The sequence below is a fragment of the Mytilus edulis genome, chromosome 3, assembly GCF_963676685.1.
Source record: "Mytilus edulis chromosome 3, xbMytEdul2.2, whole genome shotgun sequence".
Taxonomy (NCBI): Eukaryota; Metazoa; Mollusca; class Bivalvia; order Mytilida; family Mytilidae; genus Mytilus; species Mytilus edulis.
The window spans coordinates 92,749,597-92,772,843 of record NC_092346.1 but is presented as its reverse complement, the minus strand read 5'-3'; the positions used below and the strand labels follow the sequence as shown (position 1 = coordinate 92,772,843).

Below are 23,247 nucleotides of genomic sequence, written 5' to 3'. Positions count from 1 at the left end.
ACGAGTTACCCGATTGCAACACGATCTTACCACGCTTCTTCTGCGATTATAGCACGTTCTTACCACGATCGTACTACGTTCATACCGATCTTACTACGTTCTCAGCAATAACGTCAACATTGTGTTCCAAATCAATACAGTTCCATTCCGTATATTTCTGATTAATACGTAGATTTCTGGGCAACAATACCGTGATACCACCAAAATCTACTAGTCAGAACACGTAGGCGTGGTGGTAGGGGTTGATGTAGAGGCAGAGGGAGCTCTTATAATTACAAATCCTGTTCCAGCAGAGATGTCGGACCGACAAATCGAACCAAAATTACAACCTATTGCTGGTCCATCAAGCTCAAATGACGATATTTTACTGAACGACAGCAGAGGTGACACAGGTGTGTGAAGCATGGTTGAGCCGTTAGAGAAAATTGACAAGAAGTCCTTATAACATTCAGACAAACAAAACCTGGAGAGATTTAATATATTTTATGTTAAAAAAACAATAATGAGAATGATGATCGTAGTATGAACGTCAGGTCGTAATAAGAGAGCGATGAGGGCGGCAAGGACGTGCTAGAATCGTACTATGGTCTTGAACAGCGTGGTGTAAACGTCTTATTGTCGTAGTGGAAGCGTAGTTTGGTCGCAGTGAGAACGTGATGGTCGTAGTGAGGTCGTAAGACAATAACAATCAAAACCAAGGAGTAAACAAGGACTCACAAAACCAAAGGACATTTACATCAACAGTTATGAATAATAGATAAGAAACAACACGAACTTCACTAAAAACCGGGAGTGGAATCAGATGCTCCGGAAGGGTAAGCATTTCCTGCACCGTATACGGCATCCGTCGTGTTATTTCTTTGTTCAGTTCGGTAATGATGGAATATTATTATGACTGAGGAAGAATATCAGATATGATTTCTGACACACTTTTGTCACAATAGCCAATCAGCTCATGATGGCGACCGTAAAATTTCTTGAGTGATGACCTTTATTTGATTGATTCATAGCCCTGTCTTAGCAACTTTTGAGAAAGGAGTATTCCTCGTTCAACAAAATCAACGTACTTTGAGCTAGCTCTAGAGTAACGTATCAATTGAGACACATATACTCCATATGCCGCTGGGATGTTGCTACACAGAAATGGAAAGTATTGAAATCATCGCGTTTGTCATAAATGTTGGTATTCAACCTACAATCAGTAGTCATTTCGAGAAAAAGGTCTAAATATGAGGTAGATTTATCTGTGTCGGTAGTATCTTTAATTTCAAGTTTACTTAGATATATTGAAGGTAACTGATCACTGAATCTATTATTATTAAGAGACAGTACATCATCAATATACCGAAAGGTGAAATTAAAAGACTGGGCTAATTTCTTTTCTCCTTTCTGTACAAGCCCTTGGGTAAATGCTGCTTCATAGGAATATAAAAACAAATCTGTAGAGGAGCGCAATTGGTACCCATTTGGGATTCCAATAGTTTGTTGAAAAACCAAACCTCCAATTTCAACAAATATGTTGTCAATTAAAAAGTCCAGCATTGCAATGATATCCTCTTCGGTGTATTTTTTCCTTGACTCTGTATGATTTTTCACAAAGTAAGCTGAATTCCAGCTCAAAACTAGAAATATAACACGTCTAGTCCCCTTTTTGTTTACGAAACATAAGCTGACGAGTTCTTTCAGTCGAGCTTAAATTTAGAATATGGAATAGTGGTATTAACAGTTGAATAATCAAAGGTTTTAATGTTGGAACAATGTTTTAATGATTGAGATTGTAAATTCACCAATAACTCTTTTGAATTTTTCAGTATCCACAGCTGATTAACACTACTTCTTGAATATGCCGTTTTGCAATATTTCTGAAGTCCTTCTTTGACTGCAGTGAGTATGGCAGTAAGAACTTTAGAAAGGGGTTTAGTGGAACACTTGGAAGACCCTGCAATATACCTTTCCTTATAAGGATTCTTGTGAAGCTAAGGAATCCAATATAAGGATGGAAATTCCTGTTCTTCATCCTTTGGATTAACACCAAAGGAGATTAGAACCGATTTGTGGTTTTCCAGGATCTCCTGCTTCGTAACCGTACTATTAAAGTGTATATGTAGGATTTCCATGTGTTATTTATCCCTAGTTCCTTAATCAGGCAGTCAATGTAGTGTTTCTTGCAAACAAAAACAATATTGTTTGAGGCTTTGTCAGCTGGAACGACAACATATTTGTCATGGAGCCAAGACAACTCCTGTATGATCTGAGGGTCTTTAAAGATGGATGGAGCTTTGGTGCTCATTGACCCTTTAAGCTTACTTACCCTTATCTAAATCAATGACCACACTGACTTTACACACTCCGAAAGAGTGTCAACCTCAACCTTTTCTCTTTTTGCCCAGTCTTTTGCATAACCCTCAACAGAATCCATTATAACGTCGCTGTGAGATCAAAGCGCAGTCTCTCCGAATAGAATCACGCTTTCGCTACGCTCTCGCTACGATGGTACAGTGAACTTTGCGATCGTACCACGACCTTAGTGCGCTCTAACTACTCTTTTACTACGACCTGATTTCGCCACGACCGCACCACGATTGTTTTGAACATGTTCAAAGTTGGCCATGCTCATCACGATCTTGAAGACCTCTAAACGACTGTGATACGACCGTACTGCGATCTATACGATCGTCAAAATTTTCATTTCTTTCACAGATCGTAGTGCGATCGTGGAATAGTGGTACTGCGGTATTAGTGAACGTTATTTTTACGAGGATAATAAATTTGAAAAAGCAGTGTAAGCAGAATGCTTTTTTTTATTTTCCGGCAATGAATTATCCGCCCAAAACAGTAATGCCGATCTGTAAAGAAAAATAATTATTTGATACATCAGTATATTTTTGATAAATTACATTTCACATTAGAAATAAATCAAAATAATATGAAACATCATCCAACGATACAACGACATACCCGTTTGTAGTCCAGTGAATGCGTATTCTGGACAATCATCTCCACCATCTACTGTTAACTGATTTAATCTGTTGAGTATTTGCTGTCCATCTGATGTTTGGTAAAACGTATTTTTGTTTACTGTAAATAAACAAATTCATATTATACATTATATCATTATAAAGAATATGTTAAGATGGTGTTTAATCATAAACCCATCTTTAGATTCACTAAGTAGAATGGAAACTAACACCGTGGATCGTGTCTAATTCGAATTGGTGACGTTTTTTTCTTTTATCATTTTGATGTTACTTTTGCTGAGATGTCTTTAGAATGTCTTATTTTAGTGCTTTATTCGGGTGTTTTACATAAATACTTTTTTTTTGGAATGTGTTTATAGCTCACACGTGATTGACCTCTCGTAAACTGAAACCTTGTTCTTAATTTTTGTCAACAAATTTTAAGGTTTGGCGGACGTGATTAATAATTGAGAATGTAATGCTTCTTTTGTAAATTAGTAGCGAAGTACATTTTGTATAAAGCGTGGAAGCGCTCCATTCTAAAAACAAATGTGCGCAAGGTCAACGCTTTTACAACCCTGTGAAATTACTAAAAGTAGCATTCAATACTAATATAATTACATTTTTGGGCTAGGATCATGAAAGCACGATTTATATCAAGTTTTTCTTTAATTTACCTGTGCACTTTATTGTGGGACCTTGTGTCATTTTCATTGTAATGAATGTTAATTTCAGAAGGACGCAAAATTGCTGTCAGCCAATGAAAATAACGGTATCATAATGAAACATACATCTAATGTAATTATGAGACAGTAGAATGAACTGAGCTACTTTTTTTTCAAAGAAGTGTATTATAATATACAGCTTATACAGAATCTTCTCGAAATCAGTGAGAAATATAGTATTATTCTACACCCTTACCATCCACTTTATATAACAAGTTATTTCAATTGTTATTCCATATATTTGTTGTCACCGTTAATTTTATATATCTACGATTATGTCGTACTTTAAATTTCTGATATTACAGAATCGGTTAGCCTTAGGTGTCTTTAACTTACACCCATTAATTAGCGGTGATAAAGGAGATTATTTGATTTTTTTCAATTTTTGTTTACTAGTACCCTACGGTATTGAGTGGGGAAATTCCAGCAGAACCTGCATACATTTGTATGTGTATATTTCTCACAGCTCATACAATATCAAGGGTCTTGCAGTTTAATAAGAATTTTCAATAAAGAGGGTATCTGCTTACAAAGAAGCTTATGTTTTTAATAATAAATCAAAGTACTGAAGTATTATACATCTGATGACCGCAAATTCTTGTTGATGGTCACAAGTACTTGTCTCAGAACATAAATCACATCTCTATACTTGAACGAGGGTTAAAGGTACATAGATCTAATTTTTTTCTGAGACAAGTTTGTGCGTGGATGATGAATACATGACACGGAATTCAACCTCACTGTAGCAACTATTATATTGTAGTCAGAAACAAATCAGTATACTCTGGTTTGTTGTTATAAATTGCATCCGTTTGTATATCATTCTATACTTGTTTCTAATAATATTGCAGTGTAAGTGCATGGCGACACTCTTCTGTAATTATTCGATTTTTCTAATAGATTGGACTTGAGTAGGCATTCATATTTTCCCGCAAAACGTTCGTCACATAATCGTTTGCATGCGTTAACACAAATTTTCGGTATTCTTGATATATTGTTATATATTTATAACGACAAAACATGTTCATGTCATTTATCTCTGTTCTTAAAAATTATTTCATGAATATTTATTGATGAAATTGATATACAACAAACGATAAGGAATGTTATTTGGCGTTCAGTTATCAGTCAAAAATTCACGTAGCTAGAAATGTATGTGGCAACAAAACACCGGAATGTCCTCCGGGTCATCCGATGTAAAAATTGAAGTCTCCTTTTCAAATTTGAAAGTATTTTATTATGAGACAATCAATGCTATAGTGCTAGTATTGATTCCCGATAAATAACACTAAAATTGAGGAGTTACACATACATTTGTACAGTTAAGATGGGGTCAGCGATATCAATATATATATACTTGTACATTTATAGATGTATGTTCTTCTTGTATCAGTAAATATATGTGGGGGCTCATGTGTGTATATATATTTATATGTGTTTTGTTTACAATGTTTGAATACAAGTTTATCATGTTTATGTGTTGTTAAATATTCTGTGTTGTTTCGTTTTAGTTACTTACTTTTTTTCTTCAGTTTTTCCATTTATGATGTTTATTATTATTACATGTAATTTATCTTTGCATGTTTGTCTTCTCCTTTATACAAACGATACACAAATTTAAAATTTAAAACGTGCAAATTGAAGAACAAAAAATTGGAGATTTACAGAACTTTTATGATATATTTTTTTTATTTCTACTTTAGCACACTACTTTAGCACAAAAGTATTTGCTCATTCTATTGATAGCATGGTACTTTCGACAAAAAATGTTTGGGGGTGGGGGTAACTTTAAGTAAAATATTGAAACATTGTGAAACAACTTTTACGTTATTATAGATGCATATATGTATGTTTTGTTAATGCTGCTTTGATATGTTGTGCTTGTAGATATTTATATTATTGATGCTACTCATTTTTAACCACTTTATTATATTATGTCGACTATAAATATTGGTAGCGTAAACTGCAGGAGTTTATCAGAAACAGTTAAAAGAATTGATATATTTACAAAATATAAGGACTTGTATGGTATAACTATATTTGTAGACACCCATAGCACATATGAAAAAGAAAAACAATGGCTTCATGAATTGGGATATTTGGGGAAATTTAGTTCTTATTCTAGTAAAAGTAGAGGTAGAGGGGTAGCTATTCTGTTCAAAAATAATTTCGAATTCAAGATCCATGAGGAAACTATAGACCTGTTGGGTAATTTTATTATACTAGATATCACCATTCAGGACTACCGTATAACTTTGGAGCTATATGTGGACCGAACAATGATGACCCAGTCTTTTTTGAGAACATAAAACACAAAATGTCCCACTATGGCAATTCGTCAATTGTAGTAGCGGGAGATTGGAATGTTGTTCAAGATAATGACATGGACACATTAAATTATCAAGGAAACAAGAATGTGTCCTCAGTACACGGATTCCCCACTCGCACTATCATTTTCTATGTTTAGTGGACCGTGAAATTGGGATAAAAACTCTAATTTGGCATTGAAATTAGAAAGATGGTATCATAAGGAACATGTGTACTAAGTTGATTGAACTTCAACTTGATCAAAAACTACCTTGACCAAAAACTTTAACCTGAAGCGAGACAGACGGACGGACGAACGGATGGACGAACGAACGGACGAACGAACGCACAGACCAGAAAACATAATGCCCCTCTACTATCGCATAACAATAACCCCCAGTCAAAAGCCAAGATTCATGAGGTAATGCATGAATTAGATTTATTAGATATATGGCGTCAGCAGCACCCTTTTGATAAGAGGTACTCATGGCGGGGCCCAAATCACAAACAAAGTCATATGGACTACTTCATGATTACCTCTGATATAGAAAAATGTGTAGTTTCATCAGATATGGGGTTAAGTTACAGATCGAATCATTCTCCTGTATTGATTAATTTAAGGTTTTCTAGTCAGATAAGAGGGAAGGGTACATGGAAATTGAATAACAGTCTTTTGAGAGAAACTGAATTTATTGAGAAAGTAATAGAGAACATCAAAACTGTCATTGAAGAATATGAGTCTGATCCATCTATGGATATTAAGACAGAGGATAAACAGTTTAATATAAGCTATCAGCTTTTATGGGATAGGATTAAGATGAAAGTCCGTGGATCTGCAAACTCATTTTCGTCTTTCCAGAAAAAAGAAGGAAATAAAATAGAAAAAGAATTACTATATAAGATATCAGTATTAGATAAAAAAAAATAAAAAAAAAAAAACATTACTTGCCATCAGAATACCAAGAAAGAGAAGGGATCGAACTAGAATTCAAAATATTGAGGGAAAACAAGGTTAAAGGGATAATAACAAGAGCTAAGGCAAAATGGCAAGTAGAAGGGGAAAAGGGAAGTAACTATTTTTGGAGAAAAAAAACACTTCACAGAAAAAAATATTCCCAAACTTATTTTGGAGGACGAGACTGAGATAACAGATCCCAGTACTATTAGAAATAAACATAAACAGTTTTATAAAAAAATATATACTAGTTGTAAACCATTGATCCTTTTATTACAAGACCGAATGAGGAAGAGGTGGGTTCCTGTTAGGGACCTTTAACAATGCAGGAATGTTTGTCTTCTCTTAAACTAATGAAGAACTCCAAATCACTTGGTATAGATTGATTTACTGTTGAGTTTTATAAATAAATTTGGAATGATATTAATATACCACTGGAAAGATGTTTAAATGAGGCTTTAAAATATGGAACGTTCTCTATCACACAAAGGCAGGGACTCATTACTTGTATAACCAAAGGAGGGTAAGTCAAAATTTTATCTAAAGAACTGGCGACCTATCACCCTTTTATGTGTAGACTATAAGATAGCTACAGCAAGTTTAGCAAATAGACTAAAACAAAGGTGTTGGTAAATATAATTAGTCAAACACAAAAAGGATTTCTTAAAGGTAGGTATATTGGCGAATGTACTAGATTTATTGATGATCTGATGGAAAAGATGGAGGAAGACGACATTCCTGGACTTTTACCTAGTCGATTTGAAAAAGCTTTCGACACGGTCGAATGGTCTTTTATACTAGAGGCTTTGCAGTTTTATGGCTTTGACCATACTTTTATTTCCCTAGTCTTGGATGGTGATCAAAAGTCTCTCAATCTATTTTTGAATTTGTTTGATAAATTTTCAGAATGTGCTGGACTTAGGTGATATATTGACAAAACTGAGTCCATATGAATTGGGTCAAAAAAGAGAAGTATGGAAAAACTTTTGCCAGAAAAAAATCTTGTTTGGAACCTTTCTCGGAGGTTCAAACTATAAGGTATATGGTTTGAGCTTGCTAAAATGGATAAGACTCTATGTAATTTTACAGACAAAATAAACAGTATCAAGTCACTTCTTAATACTTGGGCTTATAGAGAACTAACACATATTTGGAGGGTTGTTGTGATTAAAACTTTAGCACTTCCTATTTTGGTTCAAGTTCTGACTGTCCTTCCTAACCCCCCAGATGGAATTTTGAAGGAGATTCAAAATATATTTTTTATGGAAAGGAAAACCAGATAAAGTGAAAATAACAGTGGTTATGTCCGAACACTGTGATGGCGGTCTTAAGATGCCTAATATTTACTATTTTTGTTATAGTGTAAAAATGTCTTGGCTGTATAAATTGTTAGACCCCCACAATTACTCTCCAATGAAAGTTTTGCTAGTTAGTTATATACAAAAATTGGGGGGGGGGACAAAATTTTACATTTAAGTACCGAAGGATTGCTTTATTTAGCAAAAAAAGTCAATCCCTTTTGGCATGATATCCTGGTAAATTTTTTAAAATTAAAAAATAAGCTGAAAGTTGAAAACAATACAGATATTCTGGCCCAGTCCAAATCCAAACATCAAAATGGATGGCAAGATGATTTTGAAGGGTAGATATATTGAAATATGTATACTTTTTATCAATGATCTGGTGTCAGATAATAATACATTATTCTCATATGAAGAATTTGTAAAAAAAAGTATGATATCAATACTAATTTTGTAGAGTTTTATGGTATTTTAAGTGCTATTCCAAATAGATGGAAAAGTATGATAGAAGGTAGTTCTAAACTAGATAATATGGAAAATAAATTAGTAGATAAAGTGAAAAAAGAACCAAAATCTTGTAAATTTTTCTTTAATTTATTTCTAGAGTATTATCCTTATCTTCCCGTAATAAATGGGAAATAGACCTATATATGAAGATTGAAGATTGGAATGCTATTTATTCCATGCCCTTCATTATAACCAAAAATTCGTTTTTACAAAATTTTCAATTTAAGATAGTTCATAGGATTCTACCATGTAATTCCTTTTTATTCAAAATTTATGTAAATTAAAAGAAACTGAACTATGTATATTTTGTTCAGAAATTAGAGATAATATTTTTCACATTATTAGAAATGTAATGCAACACAAAACTTCTGGTTTTCTATTATAGATTAGAAATTATGACATCTTCTTGCCTTTCAGTGCAAAAGAGGTCATTTAAGTGTGTCTGAAGATTTTGTCAACAGTAAAACAGTTAATAATATCTTGTTGTTACTTAAATATTATATATACAAATGTAGATGTAAGAGCATATTGCCAACAAAATATGGTGGGATAGAGTATTTAAAAAATTGGATTAAAATAGAAAAATACTTTGTATGTTTCTTAACCCCTACACAAAAAATAAACATGGACCAGAAGTGGCAAAAAGTAAAATCACAAAAATACTGAACTCAGAGAAAAATCAATTCGGAAAGTCCATAATCACATGACAAAATCAAATATCAAAACGCATCAAAAACGAATGGACAAGAACTGTCATATTCCTGACTTGGTACAGACATTTTCATATGTAGAAAATGGAGAATTGAACCTGGTTTTATAGCTAGCTAAACCTCTCACTTGTATGACAGTCGTATCACATTATTGTCACCGATGCGTGAACAAAACAAACAGACACAATAGTTAAAAATGTCAAAAATAGGGGTACAGCTGTCAACATTGTGTTATTATCTTAATCACTGTAAAAACAACAAATGTAACGAAGAAGCACAAAAAGGCATACATCAAATTAACATCCTCATTTTGATTATATTATACGATTTTATTTGTCTATGTAAAATGCACCCATCAGTGAAGAGGTTTTGAGTACTGATGTATTTTGCGCGTTTGAAATTTGCACAGGTAGACATGAAATAATTTTGTCGTTCAAAGTATGACGGGATGCATAAATACAGTCACGCAAAATAGATATAACAATTGTTAGAAGCAGCATTTAATTAACAAAATCAATTGTAATATTTATATTTATGATACCATTATGATTTAATCGATCTAACAAGTGTTAATTAACTTTTTTATACTTTGTATCTAATACTGTATTATGTAATTTCACATGTTTCATCTTGAAAAATAAAATAATTACAAAAAAAATTGAGGTCTCTTCTCGTGTTTTTATTACACCTTCATGTTTTGATTGACCGTTTTGGAATATGATGAACATATTTTATAGCAGTTAGAATTTCATAGAAAACCGATTCGGTAAAAGATACCAGCAATCAAGGTTTTAGTAAAATCTACAAACCTATTTGCACGGTTTTCCCTTTACACTACTTACCTCAGTCTATGGATTAATATTGAAGGCCTTTCAATAATATAATAGCGAAAAAGGAGTTCATTTTTGTGGACTTCAATCTTTATCTTTTTGCTTACCAGGATCATTAAATGTTACCAAGATATAGTTGTAGAGTTGTGAACTGTATGCCTTCTTCACTATATCTATAGCTTGACCCCTTACTTGGAAGATATCGTCACTCATAGAACCAGTATTATCGATTACCAGTATAAGTGATAACGATTGTTGGAAACAATTGTAACACACTGGTTGATAGACGAAGTTTGCTACATCAATTGGCTTTCTGGTGGACGTCATGATGGTACTTGGAGATACTGTATTGCCATTTGATTTGCTTGTAGTTACTGTGCGATTATTTGGACGATTTGAAACCCACGAATTAGTTGTCATTGATGATAATCCAACTGTGGTGTTCTTCTTCATAACCAGAGGAAGATATCGTATATGGAATATGCTTTCAAAGGCTTTTGTTCCTATCGCCGATACTAGTCCATTTTCTAGATAAAATAAACTTTAAGTTTAATATCAGTTACTAATGATATTATATTTCATAATGCATATATCAATCAAAGTATATTTATGTATTGAATAAGATAATGAAAGATTTAAAACTGGGAACATCAAATGCACCAACAAATAACAATGAGTCACAAAGGGGAAATCTGAATAAATGTGCATTAAAAGCGGATATGGACATCTACACTATTAAACGAGAAGACATCATTTTGTGTGTCGCTTCTCTTCCTTTCTTAATAAATAAATCATCATGCCTCTGTGTCCTATAGGTACCATTCTTATGATTATTCAGTTTGGTTTTTTTTGGGGGAGAAAAACGAAAAAAAGGCGTCCGGATATTGTTTCCGTCATCAGACCGATTTTTAAGTCATACCCAAAACTTCCGATTTTAAACTTTAAAAGATGGGGTACGTAAAGGCTTATTTTCGTGCAACATGTTTATCCATTTTTAATTTCACGTACAGCCGTGCAAAAGGTTCGATAATCACCGTGTTTCTCCAAATCGATAAAAAGATCAACGTGCAAGAAATTTTTAATTGTTCGTTCATCTCGAAATGGCAATTTTATTTCGCGTTCTTCAGTTCAACCCTCTGCATGTACAGTCACTATGATTATAATCCTATAATATATAGAGACTGTCTATATATAATATAGCAATGATTGCCGTGTAGAAGAAACTTAAAATTGATAGTTAATAGCAAATACACATTATTTATATTATATGTATGTTCATAGTATACAGAAACGCGAAAATCATGGAATTTATCAGGAAGCAAAAAAATAACTGACTTTGGAAAAAAGGGAGAGGGCTTAAAATAATTATCCTGTCTACAAATGCCTATGGCTATGACTCAGTTTGATACCTTTTCTGAAATTCTCCAGACAAAAATTTTACAAAAATCCATCCTACAACAGTTTATATACTTTCAACCAAGCTCTAAATACCCGCGATTTAACGGTTGTGTTCTAGTGTTATTGAGTTTTATAAAGTGGCAACGGATAATGTTTAACAAAATATACATCAGATATTTGTATGCGTTACTGAAACTTTTACCTCTCTTACAAATTTAGATGAAGCCTATGAACAGTTTGTTAGTGAACATTTGCAAAACACTACATTCTAGAAATAGAGATATGTAACAGGTCAATTACAAAATGCATAACATTCTTTATCAGACCAAATTTTAAAATGAAACAACACTTAGACTTTAAAACATACGTGAAAAAATAAAACGCTTAAAATGTAGAATCAATTACGATTTATCTATCATTTTATTAGTTTGTATATTTGTTAACACATTGATAATTGTGAAATGTTATCATTTTCATTATGTGTATAGATTCAAACCTTTATCTACGAGGAAATGTACTGAAGCTGTAATTGCGGCATTCCCACTGTTATTGTGTAAGAAATAATGAGGCGATAAACGATAGTCTGGAGTTTCTTTGTTTATACCACCACGTGCTGGAATGTCAGATGAAACGTCCAATGTACCACCGTGACTGCATTTTCCAACGTCTTGCCAGTTAGTATCTTGTACAAAAATTAGAAACAATTGGATTATTCACTGTTTCTCACTTTAAATAAACTTAGATCAATAAAGCATCCCTTGTTTTGGAAATAGATAAAAATAGAAAATGTGTCAGAAAGACTACAACCCGACCAAAGACTATAAAGAACCAAATAGCACCAATGGGTCCTTAACACAGCGAGAAAATTCTGCCCTCGGAAGCGGGCTTCAGCTTGCTCCTAAACAAAAATGTGTACTAATCCAGTGAAAATGGACGTCACACTAAACTCCGAATTATATAAATGAACTAACATTATAAAAACAAACAGAACTTTCTCAGACAAGATGCTCCTGAAGTGGGACAAGCGCAAAAATGAGCTGGGATAAAACACGTTTTGTACAATTTCAACCCTCCAGTGAGCCCGATGTCAGAATGGTTAACAGAAGAAACTAAGCAAAATGACAATGATACATATATTTTCAAAAGGCTACTAGCAGTTACTGACATGCAAGCTTCAGGCCTCAATTAAACTAGTTGAATTTGAAAATCGATCACAATCCCTTCCTTTACTTAGGGGTTAACTATCATAGTATTACCATCATAAAATATAAGAGAAGACCATAACCCTTATTATGCCAACAACTTGTTTAAGAATAAATGTGTTTATTTTCGATGCAATAACGACGTTACGTTATGAGTGAATCAATAGCAATTCCAAAATATTCCATTTTAATAACATGACTACAGTATCGTAACAATATCCCTTCTGAATAAGTTTGTTAAAAGGTATGGTTAGCATTTGAGGTTAATGACGACATTTTGGTGCTTTGTATAGAATATTACCATGTACTGTTATAAACGGATGATGTTGCATATATCTAAATCTATCATCCTTTGTACTCATTTCAAAGTGAAATGGCTGAGTGTTTAGAACATGTCATGTGATAATAATGAGTAGAATAATACATTTATATATATTACAATGAAATTGAAGATAACAGAAGAAAATAAAAAAAATCCACCCTGCTAATGACGATGGACGTTTTTAACGACCTTGACCGGATATATAGCCCATGCACGGTCGGTTCCTGCTAATGTAGCTATAGGCGAATTAAATGTTCTTCCAAATAAGCGCTCGTTTGAACATTGTTCGAAATTGATCAGATCCAAACAGCTACACTTTTGCAATGTTTGAATAAAGTTAGATGTTTCATTATTATAATAATGATGTGTTCTCTACATCCAAACATCTTGAATAGCTACCTCACTAGACTGAAATTAAAGTTCCATGAATGTTTATCAAAATATCTTTACTATATTCTAAGATTTTATTTAACCTTGTTGATTTCGGGATATATTCATCTTATATTTTTTATTCGTTTACATCTCGACGTGTCGGGACATTTTTTAGCTAACTATATGGTATGGTGTTTGATCATTTTGATGGCCGTTCGTTAATATAAAGTTACATGTACGTTAATTGAATTCTGGCTAGTTGCTTCATTTGCAATCATACCACATTTTTTTTCCCATAAATATATAGACTTGAAAATATGAAGAAAAACAATATAGGTTACGAAATCTATTTTCATGGGTTTTTTATGTTATTTTGTTAGCTTAGATATATGCTTAGATTTTGTGATATACCAATAGACAATTATATTGTAGTTCATTGATACATACTCCATGGTTTCTTGCCTCCCTTGCCTCCTCTTGTTTTAAGTTCAAGATAGCCACTGGTCAGTTTTGTCGTTATCAGGTTTGTTTTACAATCTCCCTCTCTGTAAATATGAGACAAATTACTATTTGTTTAAATTTACAATTAGAGATGTGTAACTAACATAGCTACATGTATAAACGGGTCTCCCCAAGTTCATTCGACCATAAAACTGCTTTTATTATTAGTACAAATAATATTGTAATCTACTCATATCGGTTATCTTCTTTTTTGCAGATAAAGTACTATGTATATATATGATACTATGATATCTAGTCTAATGCATACAGGTTAATTTTCTTCTTCTTCTTTCCATGTGTCATTTAAATGTCTCAATACATAGTATGTGTTAAAAAAAATAGTTTAACCAGCAGGCTAGCAAAAACAGATTTTTGTTTATATCAAATCATTTGACTTACTTCTTTTCATTGCAGTTACGACAACTAGGTTCATCGGCGTCTGACAAGGGAACGTCAAATTTGTCTGTCATACCTAAAAGAAAAAGTTTTTTATCACTTAAAGTGCATTTTGTATCTTTATTTGCATGCAAACACATTTGTTTTATATATTTAATCAGTAATTTTATAACAATTTAATTGAACAGACGAACGTTTGTATTCCTGGTCAATATTTGGTACAGGAACTCTGGGTTTCACCAGTTTGTATGTTGTCATACGTTGACTTCATTTAGAATTATGTAAGGGTTGTTGTAAGGGTACATATTTGTGTAAACCTATATATGAAAAGAAAAATAAACAAGAGGCTCTAAAGAGCCCGTGTCGCTCACCTTGGTCTATGTGGATATTAAATAAAGGACACAGATTGATTCATGACAGAATTGAGTTTTGGTGATGGTGATGTATTTGTATATCTTACTCTACTGAACATTCTTGCTGCTTACAATTATCTCTATCTATAATGAACTCGGCCAAGTAGAAAAAATTTACAAAAATTTACACAATTAATTGACCATTTTGATCATGTTGACTTATGTTTAGGTCTTACTTTGCTGTAATTATTGCTGTTTACAGTTTATCTCTATCTATAATAATATTTAAGATAATAACCAAAAGCTGCAAAATTTTCATAAAATTACAAATTCAGGGGCAGCAACCCAACAACGAGTTGCCTGGTTGGTAAAACAATTTAAGAGCAGACCTAATAAACAATTTTATCAACGTCAGATTTGCTCTACATGCTTTGGATATGAGCCAAAAACTGCATTTTACCCTATGTTCCATTTTAACCATGTGTGCCATCTTGGTTCACAGGCGGGGTCATCGGGCACTTTTTTTTTTAAACAAGATACCCTAATGATGATTGTGGACAAGTTTGGTTAAATTTGTCTTAGAAGTTTCAGAGAAGAAGATTTTTGTAAAAGATTACAAACATTTATAAAACAATTGTAAAAACAAATGACTATAAAGGATACTAACTCCTTAAGGGACCGACTGACCATTTTGATTATGTTGACTTATTAGTACATCTTACTTTGTTGAACATTAATGCTGTCTACAGTTTATCTCTATCTATAATAATATTCAAGATAATAACCAAAAACGGACAATTTTCCTTAAAATTACCAATTAAGGGGCAGTAACCCAACAACGGTATGTCTGATTCATCTGAAAATTTCAGGGCAGATAGATCTTGACCTGATAAACATTATTGCCCCGTCAGATTTGCTCTTTATGCTTTTGTTTCAGAGATATAAGCAAAAATGTACATTTTACCCCTATGTTCAATTTTTAGCCATGGTGGCCATCTTGGTTGGTTGGCCGGGTCACCGGACAAATTTTTCAAACTAGATACTCCAATTATGACTGTGGCCGAGTTTGGTCAAATTTGCCCCTGTAATTTCAGAGGAGATGATTTTTGTAAAAGTTATTGAAGACGGACGACGACAGACATCAGACGACGGACGATGACGGACGAAGGACGACAAGCGATGAGAAAAGTTCAATTGGTCCTTTGGGCTAGGTGAGCTAAAAAGTCAGAGATACGTAAATATGTTGAAGCATAAGGAGCCGAACGTGACCTAAAAAAATATATCAAATTCATCTAAGATTTACTTTAGCTGAATAAGTTGGATCTATGCTGTTAAAATTTTTCTTAACTTATAATAAAATCGAATTTGAAATAAGTTTAATATGTTTTAAATCATGTCAGTGCCAAAACACTGACCGATGAGCATGATACCATCGGGGATGAACAGGCCATCAATTAGATCCAGTGGTAGTAAATAGAAAACAACTGTGTTGTGTCCGAAGCGCTTATTGAGATGTCAATTCACAAATAAAATTCATATCCCCAATATTTGAAAGCAAGGGATGCCAAAATGCACTGAAACTTCAGGAGCTTGAAGGCAAAAAAGGACCTAAAATTCATATAAGGTCAACTGTGCCTGGCCGCCTGAGGGGGTTGAAGGTTCATACTAAAGCCTTAATTTATGAATTTTTGAAAGACTAACAGGCTTTAAATTAAATCATATCTGTACCGAAATTTTAAAGATCTACTGCAAATCCAATTGTGAACTTTCCATTTCTAAGTAGCAACATTCCAGCTGCACCTACATACGGGATATATTTCTCCCAATTTATACGATATTCCGTGCTTGTATTTCTTATCATGATTTTATTGATAGAGGGATGCTGCTCACAAGGAAGCTATCAAACCAACAGTTCCAAATGGTGATTTTGAAATCATCCCTTCGTAAATTTTACGGACGCCATGACGAGTTGGTTGACCGTTATGGAATAACCGTTTCACAGATGATATCGGATATGTGCCTTACGTCGTAACTAACAACTCCCTTCCCTTTCATGCATGTGACCTACCGAATTAGACTATTTACCGGATTTGTTATGACATGAGCAACACGACGAGTGCCACATATGAAGCAGGATCTGCTTACCCTTCCGGAGCACCTGAGATCACCCCTAGTTTTTAGTGGGGTTCGTGTTGCTTGTTCTTTAGTTTTCAATGTTGTGTCATGTGTACTATTGTTTGTCTGTTTGTCTTTTTCATTTTTAGCCATGGCGTTGTCAGTCTTTTTTTCGATTTATGAGTTTGACTGTCCCTCTGGTATCTTTCGTCCCTCTTTTATTTAAATTTCTCGAACAATAACATTAAATCCAGATATTCTTCAGTATAAAATGTTATTAAAAGCCTTCTAAATGTGTTGTTGCTTAATTCAAATCCTTCTTAGCACACATTTTATTTGGCTGTGTTCCTTTCATCTTATTCAAATATGATGTTTTTCTATTCAATTGGATAGATTCGTCAGAAGTTATAACTCTTACAGGAAAGATAAAATTGGACGCAAAAGCCTTTCCAAATTCAAAGTCTTTTCCTACGATAATATTTTCTGTAAAAATCTGGAATACATTTCTTTTCTGAACATAATATCAAAGATGGCAAAGCCAATTATTTTTTGTCATTCTCAGCACCTTACGGTCCTGTATCATCATGATGGAACATTTATTAATTAACTGTTATGTTGAAATTTAGCTAGAAGTACATATAGAGAGGGATATTGAGTTTACAAGCCACAGTTAAGGTATGTAGAAAAAAAAGATTGTGAGACAAGTGTCTACAAGCCTTAAAAAATGTACTTACCGAGATTTTCACAGATTTTGTTGTGTTCAATTTCTACCCAGTTTGTGTTACAATAGAACATTTGAAGGGTCAGTAGATAGCGTCCAATTAAATCCGCAATGAAATTTATATCTAATTTGTCTTTTGTTGATAGTTCTATAATTGTCTGCCTCGTTTTCATTAAATAGGAATTGCCTAAAATATTTTTTCCACAAAACAAATCAAACATTTTTAGGAAAATATAATGCGGAGTAGAGAGAGGTAAAGCACAAAAATGTCGCAAATGACATCTTAATAGTAATGTGAAAAAGTCTGATCATACAGACATATCTTATATTTGTTATAATTATGAGCTGAACATTGGTCTGGAGAAGCCTTCCTCTTTATATAATTCTGTAGATGGTGTAATTACTCACTCCCCACTCTCCTAGTTTTGCAATCAAAGAAGATTAATGTACTTACCCAGATCAAAAAATGAATAAGCAATATTAAAGAATATTGTGAATGCCAATTAAAGTGTGGATGTTGTATACATCGACGATCGAGTGGGATGACTAAGACAATATTTGTACAAACTAAAAGCAGTCTTCACAATTTGAACGTCGACTTGCTGTAAAATACAGCAACGCAATGACAACAACCGCCATATCGTGACAAATTTCAGAAAACCTGACAGGGCATATTGTAGGAATAGGACACGCTATTTGGTTAATATACTGCTTAACATTAGAATAGTAAATAAACTCGAGAAAAGTGACAATGATTCAACACCTTATTATGAGTCAACAGCATGTTCATTTGTACATTTGAATTCCGCAATTCAAGTTAAGAAGTTAACATAAGAGAAGAAATATCAGAGTATATATATATACAATAAACTTTGAAAATGTAAAAATATAAGTATGTACACCATTTTATCCAATTTAGTGAGGGTTACCATTTAGAGCTCATATAGATATAGGAAGATGTGGTATGAGTGCCAATGAGGCAACTCTCCATCCAAATAACAATTTATAAAAGTAAACAATTATGGGTCAAGGTACGGCCTTCAACACGGAGCCTTGGCTCACACCGAACAACAAGCTATAAAGGGCCCCAAAAAAATATACATGTATAATGATATGACTTGTTGTGTTAGCTAGGCTAATAATTTACAAAGCATTCATTTTCACCCAAGTTAGAATTTATTACTTGTCTGCATGCGCGATATGTATAGAAAACGAAATTTTTTGGGTTGGGATTCTGACTTTAGTACAGTACATATTAGGTAAGTCCGAATGTTGCTCGACTATGGTATATAAAAAAGAAGATGTGGTATGATTGCCAATGAGACAACTATCCACAAAAGACCAAAATGACACAGACATTAACAACTTTAGGTCACCGTACGGCCTTTAACCATGAGCAAAGCCCATACCGCATAGTAAGCTATAATAGGCCCCGACAAGACAATGTAAAACAATTCAAACGAGAAAACTAACAGCCTTATTTATGTAAAAAATGAACGAAAAACAAATATGTAAAACATAAACAAACGACAACCACTGAATTAAAGGCTCCTGACTTAAGACAGGCACATACATAAATTATGTGGCGGGGTTAAACATGTTAGCGGGATCCCAACCCTCATTTTTCATGTGTTTACTTTCGCTTTCGTGTACTTTTAAGGTCATGTTATTCATTTTTACCAGGCCCATTAATATCAAATGTTGTACACCCCACGCTGGTCCCTTATAGTTCACATCGTTGTTCTATGGTTAGTTTTCTGGAACCATGACAAATATTTCTTTCACGAAAACACTCGTGCGGTTCGGCGAAAACAAATAACGTTTGTTTTTAATTAAAGGGAACGAAACTTTTATCACGATCAGTCCAGTGATACTGACTTTTGAATAATTTTACATTGTCATTTCGGGGCCTGTTATAGCTGATTATGCGGTATGGTCTTTACTCATTGTTGAAGGCCGTACGGTGTTAATTTCTGTGTCATTTGGTCTCTTGTGGAGAGTTGTCTCAATGGTAAGCATACCACATCTTCTTTTTATATACACACCAAAGAAAATTTACAAAAAAATGTAAACTTGGTGTCACTGTTTTTTTAAAACGCCAGAGAGATAAAAAGAAAAGATGTGGTACATGTATATGTCTATCCGCTCACAATTTGTAAAGAGTAAACAATTATAGGTCGAATTACGGCATTATACACATATATGTTGATAACACTTGTGTCAGATCCGATTTGTATCGTATATGAAATTTTATAATTATAGACTTAAAACATTAAAATTAATGGTTAAAGTGACCTTCAGCTATCAGTTCATCAGCCATGATATATGTTGGATTGTTGTAAACTTCTTTAAACCTTTCACTCATACTTGAGATAATTAGATCCACTACTTCTCCGTAGTTTTCTCTTGCAGTTTCATCTACAAATGAAAATTGAATTGAAGATTGTGTATTGACAAAAATGGGACGGTCCTTACCACTATTGAAGAATAGATGGGCCGAATACTTTAAAGAACTTCCAAATAGACCACCTCCAGCTAATACACCAGTTATCAACAAAGCAGATGAAAAGCTTCACATAAACCTTAAGTTAACCTACTTACAAAGGTCGGTATAAAACAAGCTGTAAAAGCGTTGACGCCCAGAAAAGGCAGCAGGTCCGGACAACATTCCACCAGAAGCCCTTAAGACAAACCCAGACCTAACCTCTGACATAAGCTATTTAGTAATATGTAGCAGCAAGAAAAAATGCCTCAAGAATAGAATGAGGGCCACCTAATAAAACTACCAAAGAAAGCAACCTTAAAGAATGCAAAAATTACAGAGGAATTGCATTAATATCAGTGGCAGCATAGGTACTAAATAGAATCCTCCTTATGCGACTTCTAAAGGCTATAGACGAAAAACTCAGAGAACAGCAAGCAGGATTTAGGAAAGACCGATCCTGTATAGACCAAATAGTCACACAACGTATGATAGTAGAACAGTCCTAAGAGTGGAACACCTCGATACTGATTAACTTCCTTGACTTCGAAAAGGCATTTGGCAGCTCGGATAGAGAAAACCTTTGGAACAGCATGGCTCATTATAGAAAACCACAATCATTCATAAACATCATCAGAAACTCTTATATAACAACATGCAATACAGAGTTATACATGAAGGCAAGCTCAGCGAGAGTTTTGATGTCAAAACTGGAGTAAAACAAGGTTAAATTCTATCACCTTTTCTTTTCCTCTTGACAATAGACTACATCCTGAAAGAAGCAACTGAAAGGAAAAGAAATGGAATCCAATGGACAATCTGGCAACAACTAGAAGACTTGGATTTTGCGGATGATATAGCCCTTATATCCACAACAACAAATGCCAGAAAAAAAACCCTTCTCTCTTCAATAACTATAAAGCTTGGACTTAAACCAAACGAAGAAGGACAAAAGTAATGAAGATCAATACCAAAAGTAAACAACCAATAAATATTAACAACACCAACATCGAAGAACTAGATGAGTTTACTTATCTAGGAAGCATTTTTGTCAACATAGTACAGACGCTAATGTAAAAGCAAGATTCAACAAATCCAGAGCCATCTTAGGGAACGACCATTTGATATTCTGGGAGGGGGGGGGGGGGGCAGGAGGGTTCTGTGGTAGTTTGAAAATAAATTACCTGACTTGCAATGTATTGAAAATAAATAACTCAGCAGGTCTAATCGAAAGTATGAGATGGCACAAGATTCTTCATAAATTCATTTTTTTCCCAAAAAAAATCGGGAAACACTTCCCAATTTTTTAATAATAAAAGTATAAATATTATTTAAATATACTTGAAACGTCTGAAAATTGGTTTCATTTAACTTGAGGTATATTGTCTCAGGAAACCTTACCTCACTTTTATTTTAACAGGGCCGTAACTTATGCCTCATGTAGGAAATTTCAAAACCAAACACTTGTCTCTATATCAAATTGACAAGTGTGTTCACCGCGAGTGCCTTGCAAGAAACAGTGCTGATTTCCCTCAGACGTAGCCCTGAATTTTCGGGATCAATGTTTTTTTATTTATTTGCCTTTTGTTCATTGATTGCTTTTCTGTATTCTGTTAGTGTTGCATTCCTTTTGTAATCTAGTAATTTTGTTATGAACTTGATAATGAGTTTTAAAAAAAAACAGCAGCCACAGAATTAACTATGTGAATTCCAATTTTGCTTTATCATGCACTTTGGTCTTTTGATGTTGTCCCTAGAAACTTAAGGGTATACGATACAGTTTTGAACCTGTATTTACAAGTTGATGAAAATTTGCATATAGGCTTTCTTTTACCTGATTAAATCAAATATGTCATAAAAAATATACCTTCATGTGCTACTTTTTTTAGTAAAATGAGGTCGAAATTTTGTATATTTGCTCAAAACTCAGATTTGTGTCCGTATTTTCTTTTTCGAAAGAATGACGTAACTTTTTTGCTTTAAAAGATAAACACAAATTGTTTTTTGTTAAATAATCGGTAATTTCTGTATTTTATAAGTATCATTGAAAATTATGTAATTTTTATTCCGAAATAACTCTATATTTATCAAATGTTCATGAATAGAGGAAAAAACGTAATTTTTTGCTGCATGTTTATCAAAATTAAAAAAAATGCGTTATTTACAGTTTTATAAAATTTGGGTCACATAATCTCCTTGCAAAATGAAACAAATTGCTGTTTTAAAAAATAGGGGTCAATGCACTCGTTTTCAAATTAAATCAGTTTGAATGATAAAAATCAGTCGAAAAATGCATCTTTTCCCGTGGTATGTCATAGTTTGACGTCGCGAAAATAACCTTGTTCCCTGTAACTGTATCGTATGCCCTTAAGTCTTGCACTGAATTTATACATTTTGCTTTCAGACCAAAATATTGTCAAAACAATTTTAAATCTAAATTTGCATTTTCAGATTATGAAAGGATCTTCGGAACACCCAGAAAGCATTATTTTGCATTATTTGTTCTATAGCTTCTTGGGCCTTCAGTGGCTCCAAAACCCTTCATAAAAAATTTAGCCTCGCTCCGCTCGGTAACATATGTTTCTTCTTCTAATTCTACCAATACGCGGCAACCATCAATAAGTTGATTAGTTTGCCAATACTTTTAAAAGAGGCTAGTTACAAACTTTAATACTATGTATGTATGCAATACATATATATGCAGTTGGGAATATAAAAGCCTGATTCATTTCTGAAGAGGATGATAATTAATTCTGATTAAATGGTACATAATGACTTGACTATTATAATAATACATGTATTATTTATAATAAACAAATCATTTAAAAATTGTATGTTTTCGAATATCATAAATATAGTTGTGAAAATGAATAATCAGTCCCTTGCTTTAATGAAAATGAAAAATCTTGCTTCAATAGTGCAGAAAATTATTAATCTGTCCTCATAGTTTACAAAAATAAATAACCGATCAAAAACAAATCCTCATGCCACAGAATATCAAATGGTCGTCCCCTTAGGAAAAGTATGGAGTGCCAAGAACATCTCAAGAAGCATAAAAATGAAAATTTTCAATTTTAACGTAAAATCAGTGCT

At 33.4% G+C, this 23,247-nt stretch overlaps 1 protein-coding gene across 1 annotated transcript in view; it reads right to left on the bottom strand.

Annotated features, from left to right (window-relative positions):
* LOC139517779 (von Willebrand factor A domain-containing protein 7-like) overlaps positions 1–23,247 on the bottom strand; it is a 64,176-nt gene that overhangs the window by 20,902 nt on the left and 20,027 nt on the right. The window contains exons 2-8 of the mRNA XM_071309204.1: positions 19,968–20,090; positions 17,686–17,859; positions 14,487–14,559; positions 14,034–14,131; positions 12,187–12,372; positions 10,400–10,819; positions 2,959–3,078 (exon numbers count right to left, since the gene is read on the bottom strand). Coding sequence (XP_071165305.1) covers positions 2,959–3,078; positions 10,400–10,819; positions 12,187–12,372; positions 14,034–14,131; positions 14,487–14,559; positions 17,686–17,859; positions 19,968–20,090 — 1,194 coding nt within the window. The remainder of the gene's footprint in view (positions 1–2,958; positions 3,079–10,399; positions 10,820–12,186; positions 12,373–14,033; positions 14,132–14,486; positions 14,560–17,685; positions 17,860–19,967; positions 20,091–23,247) is intronic.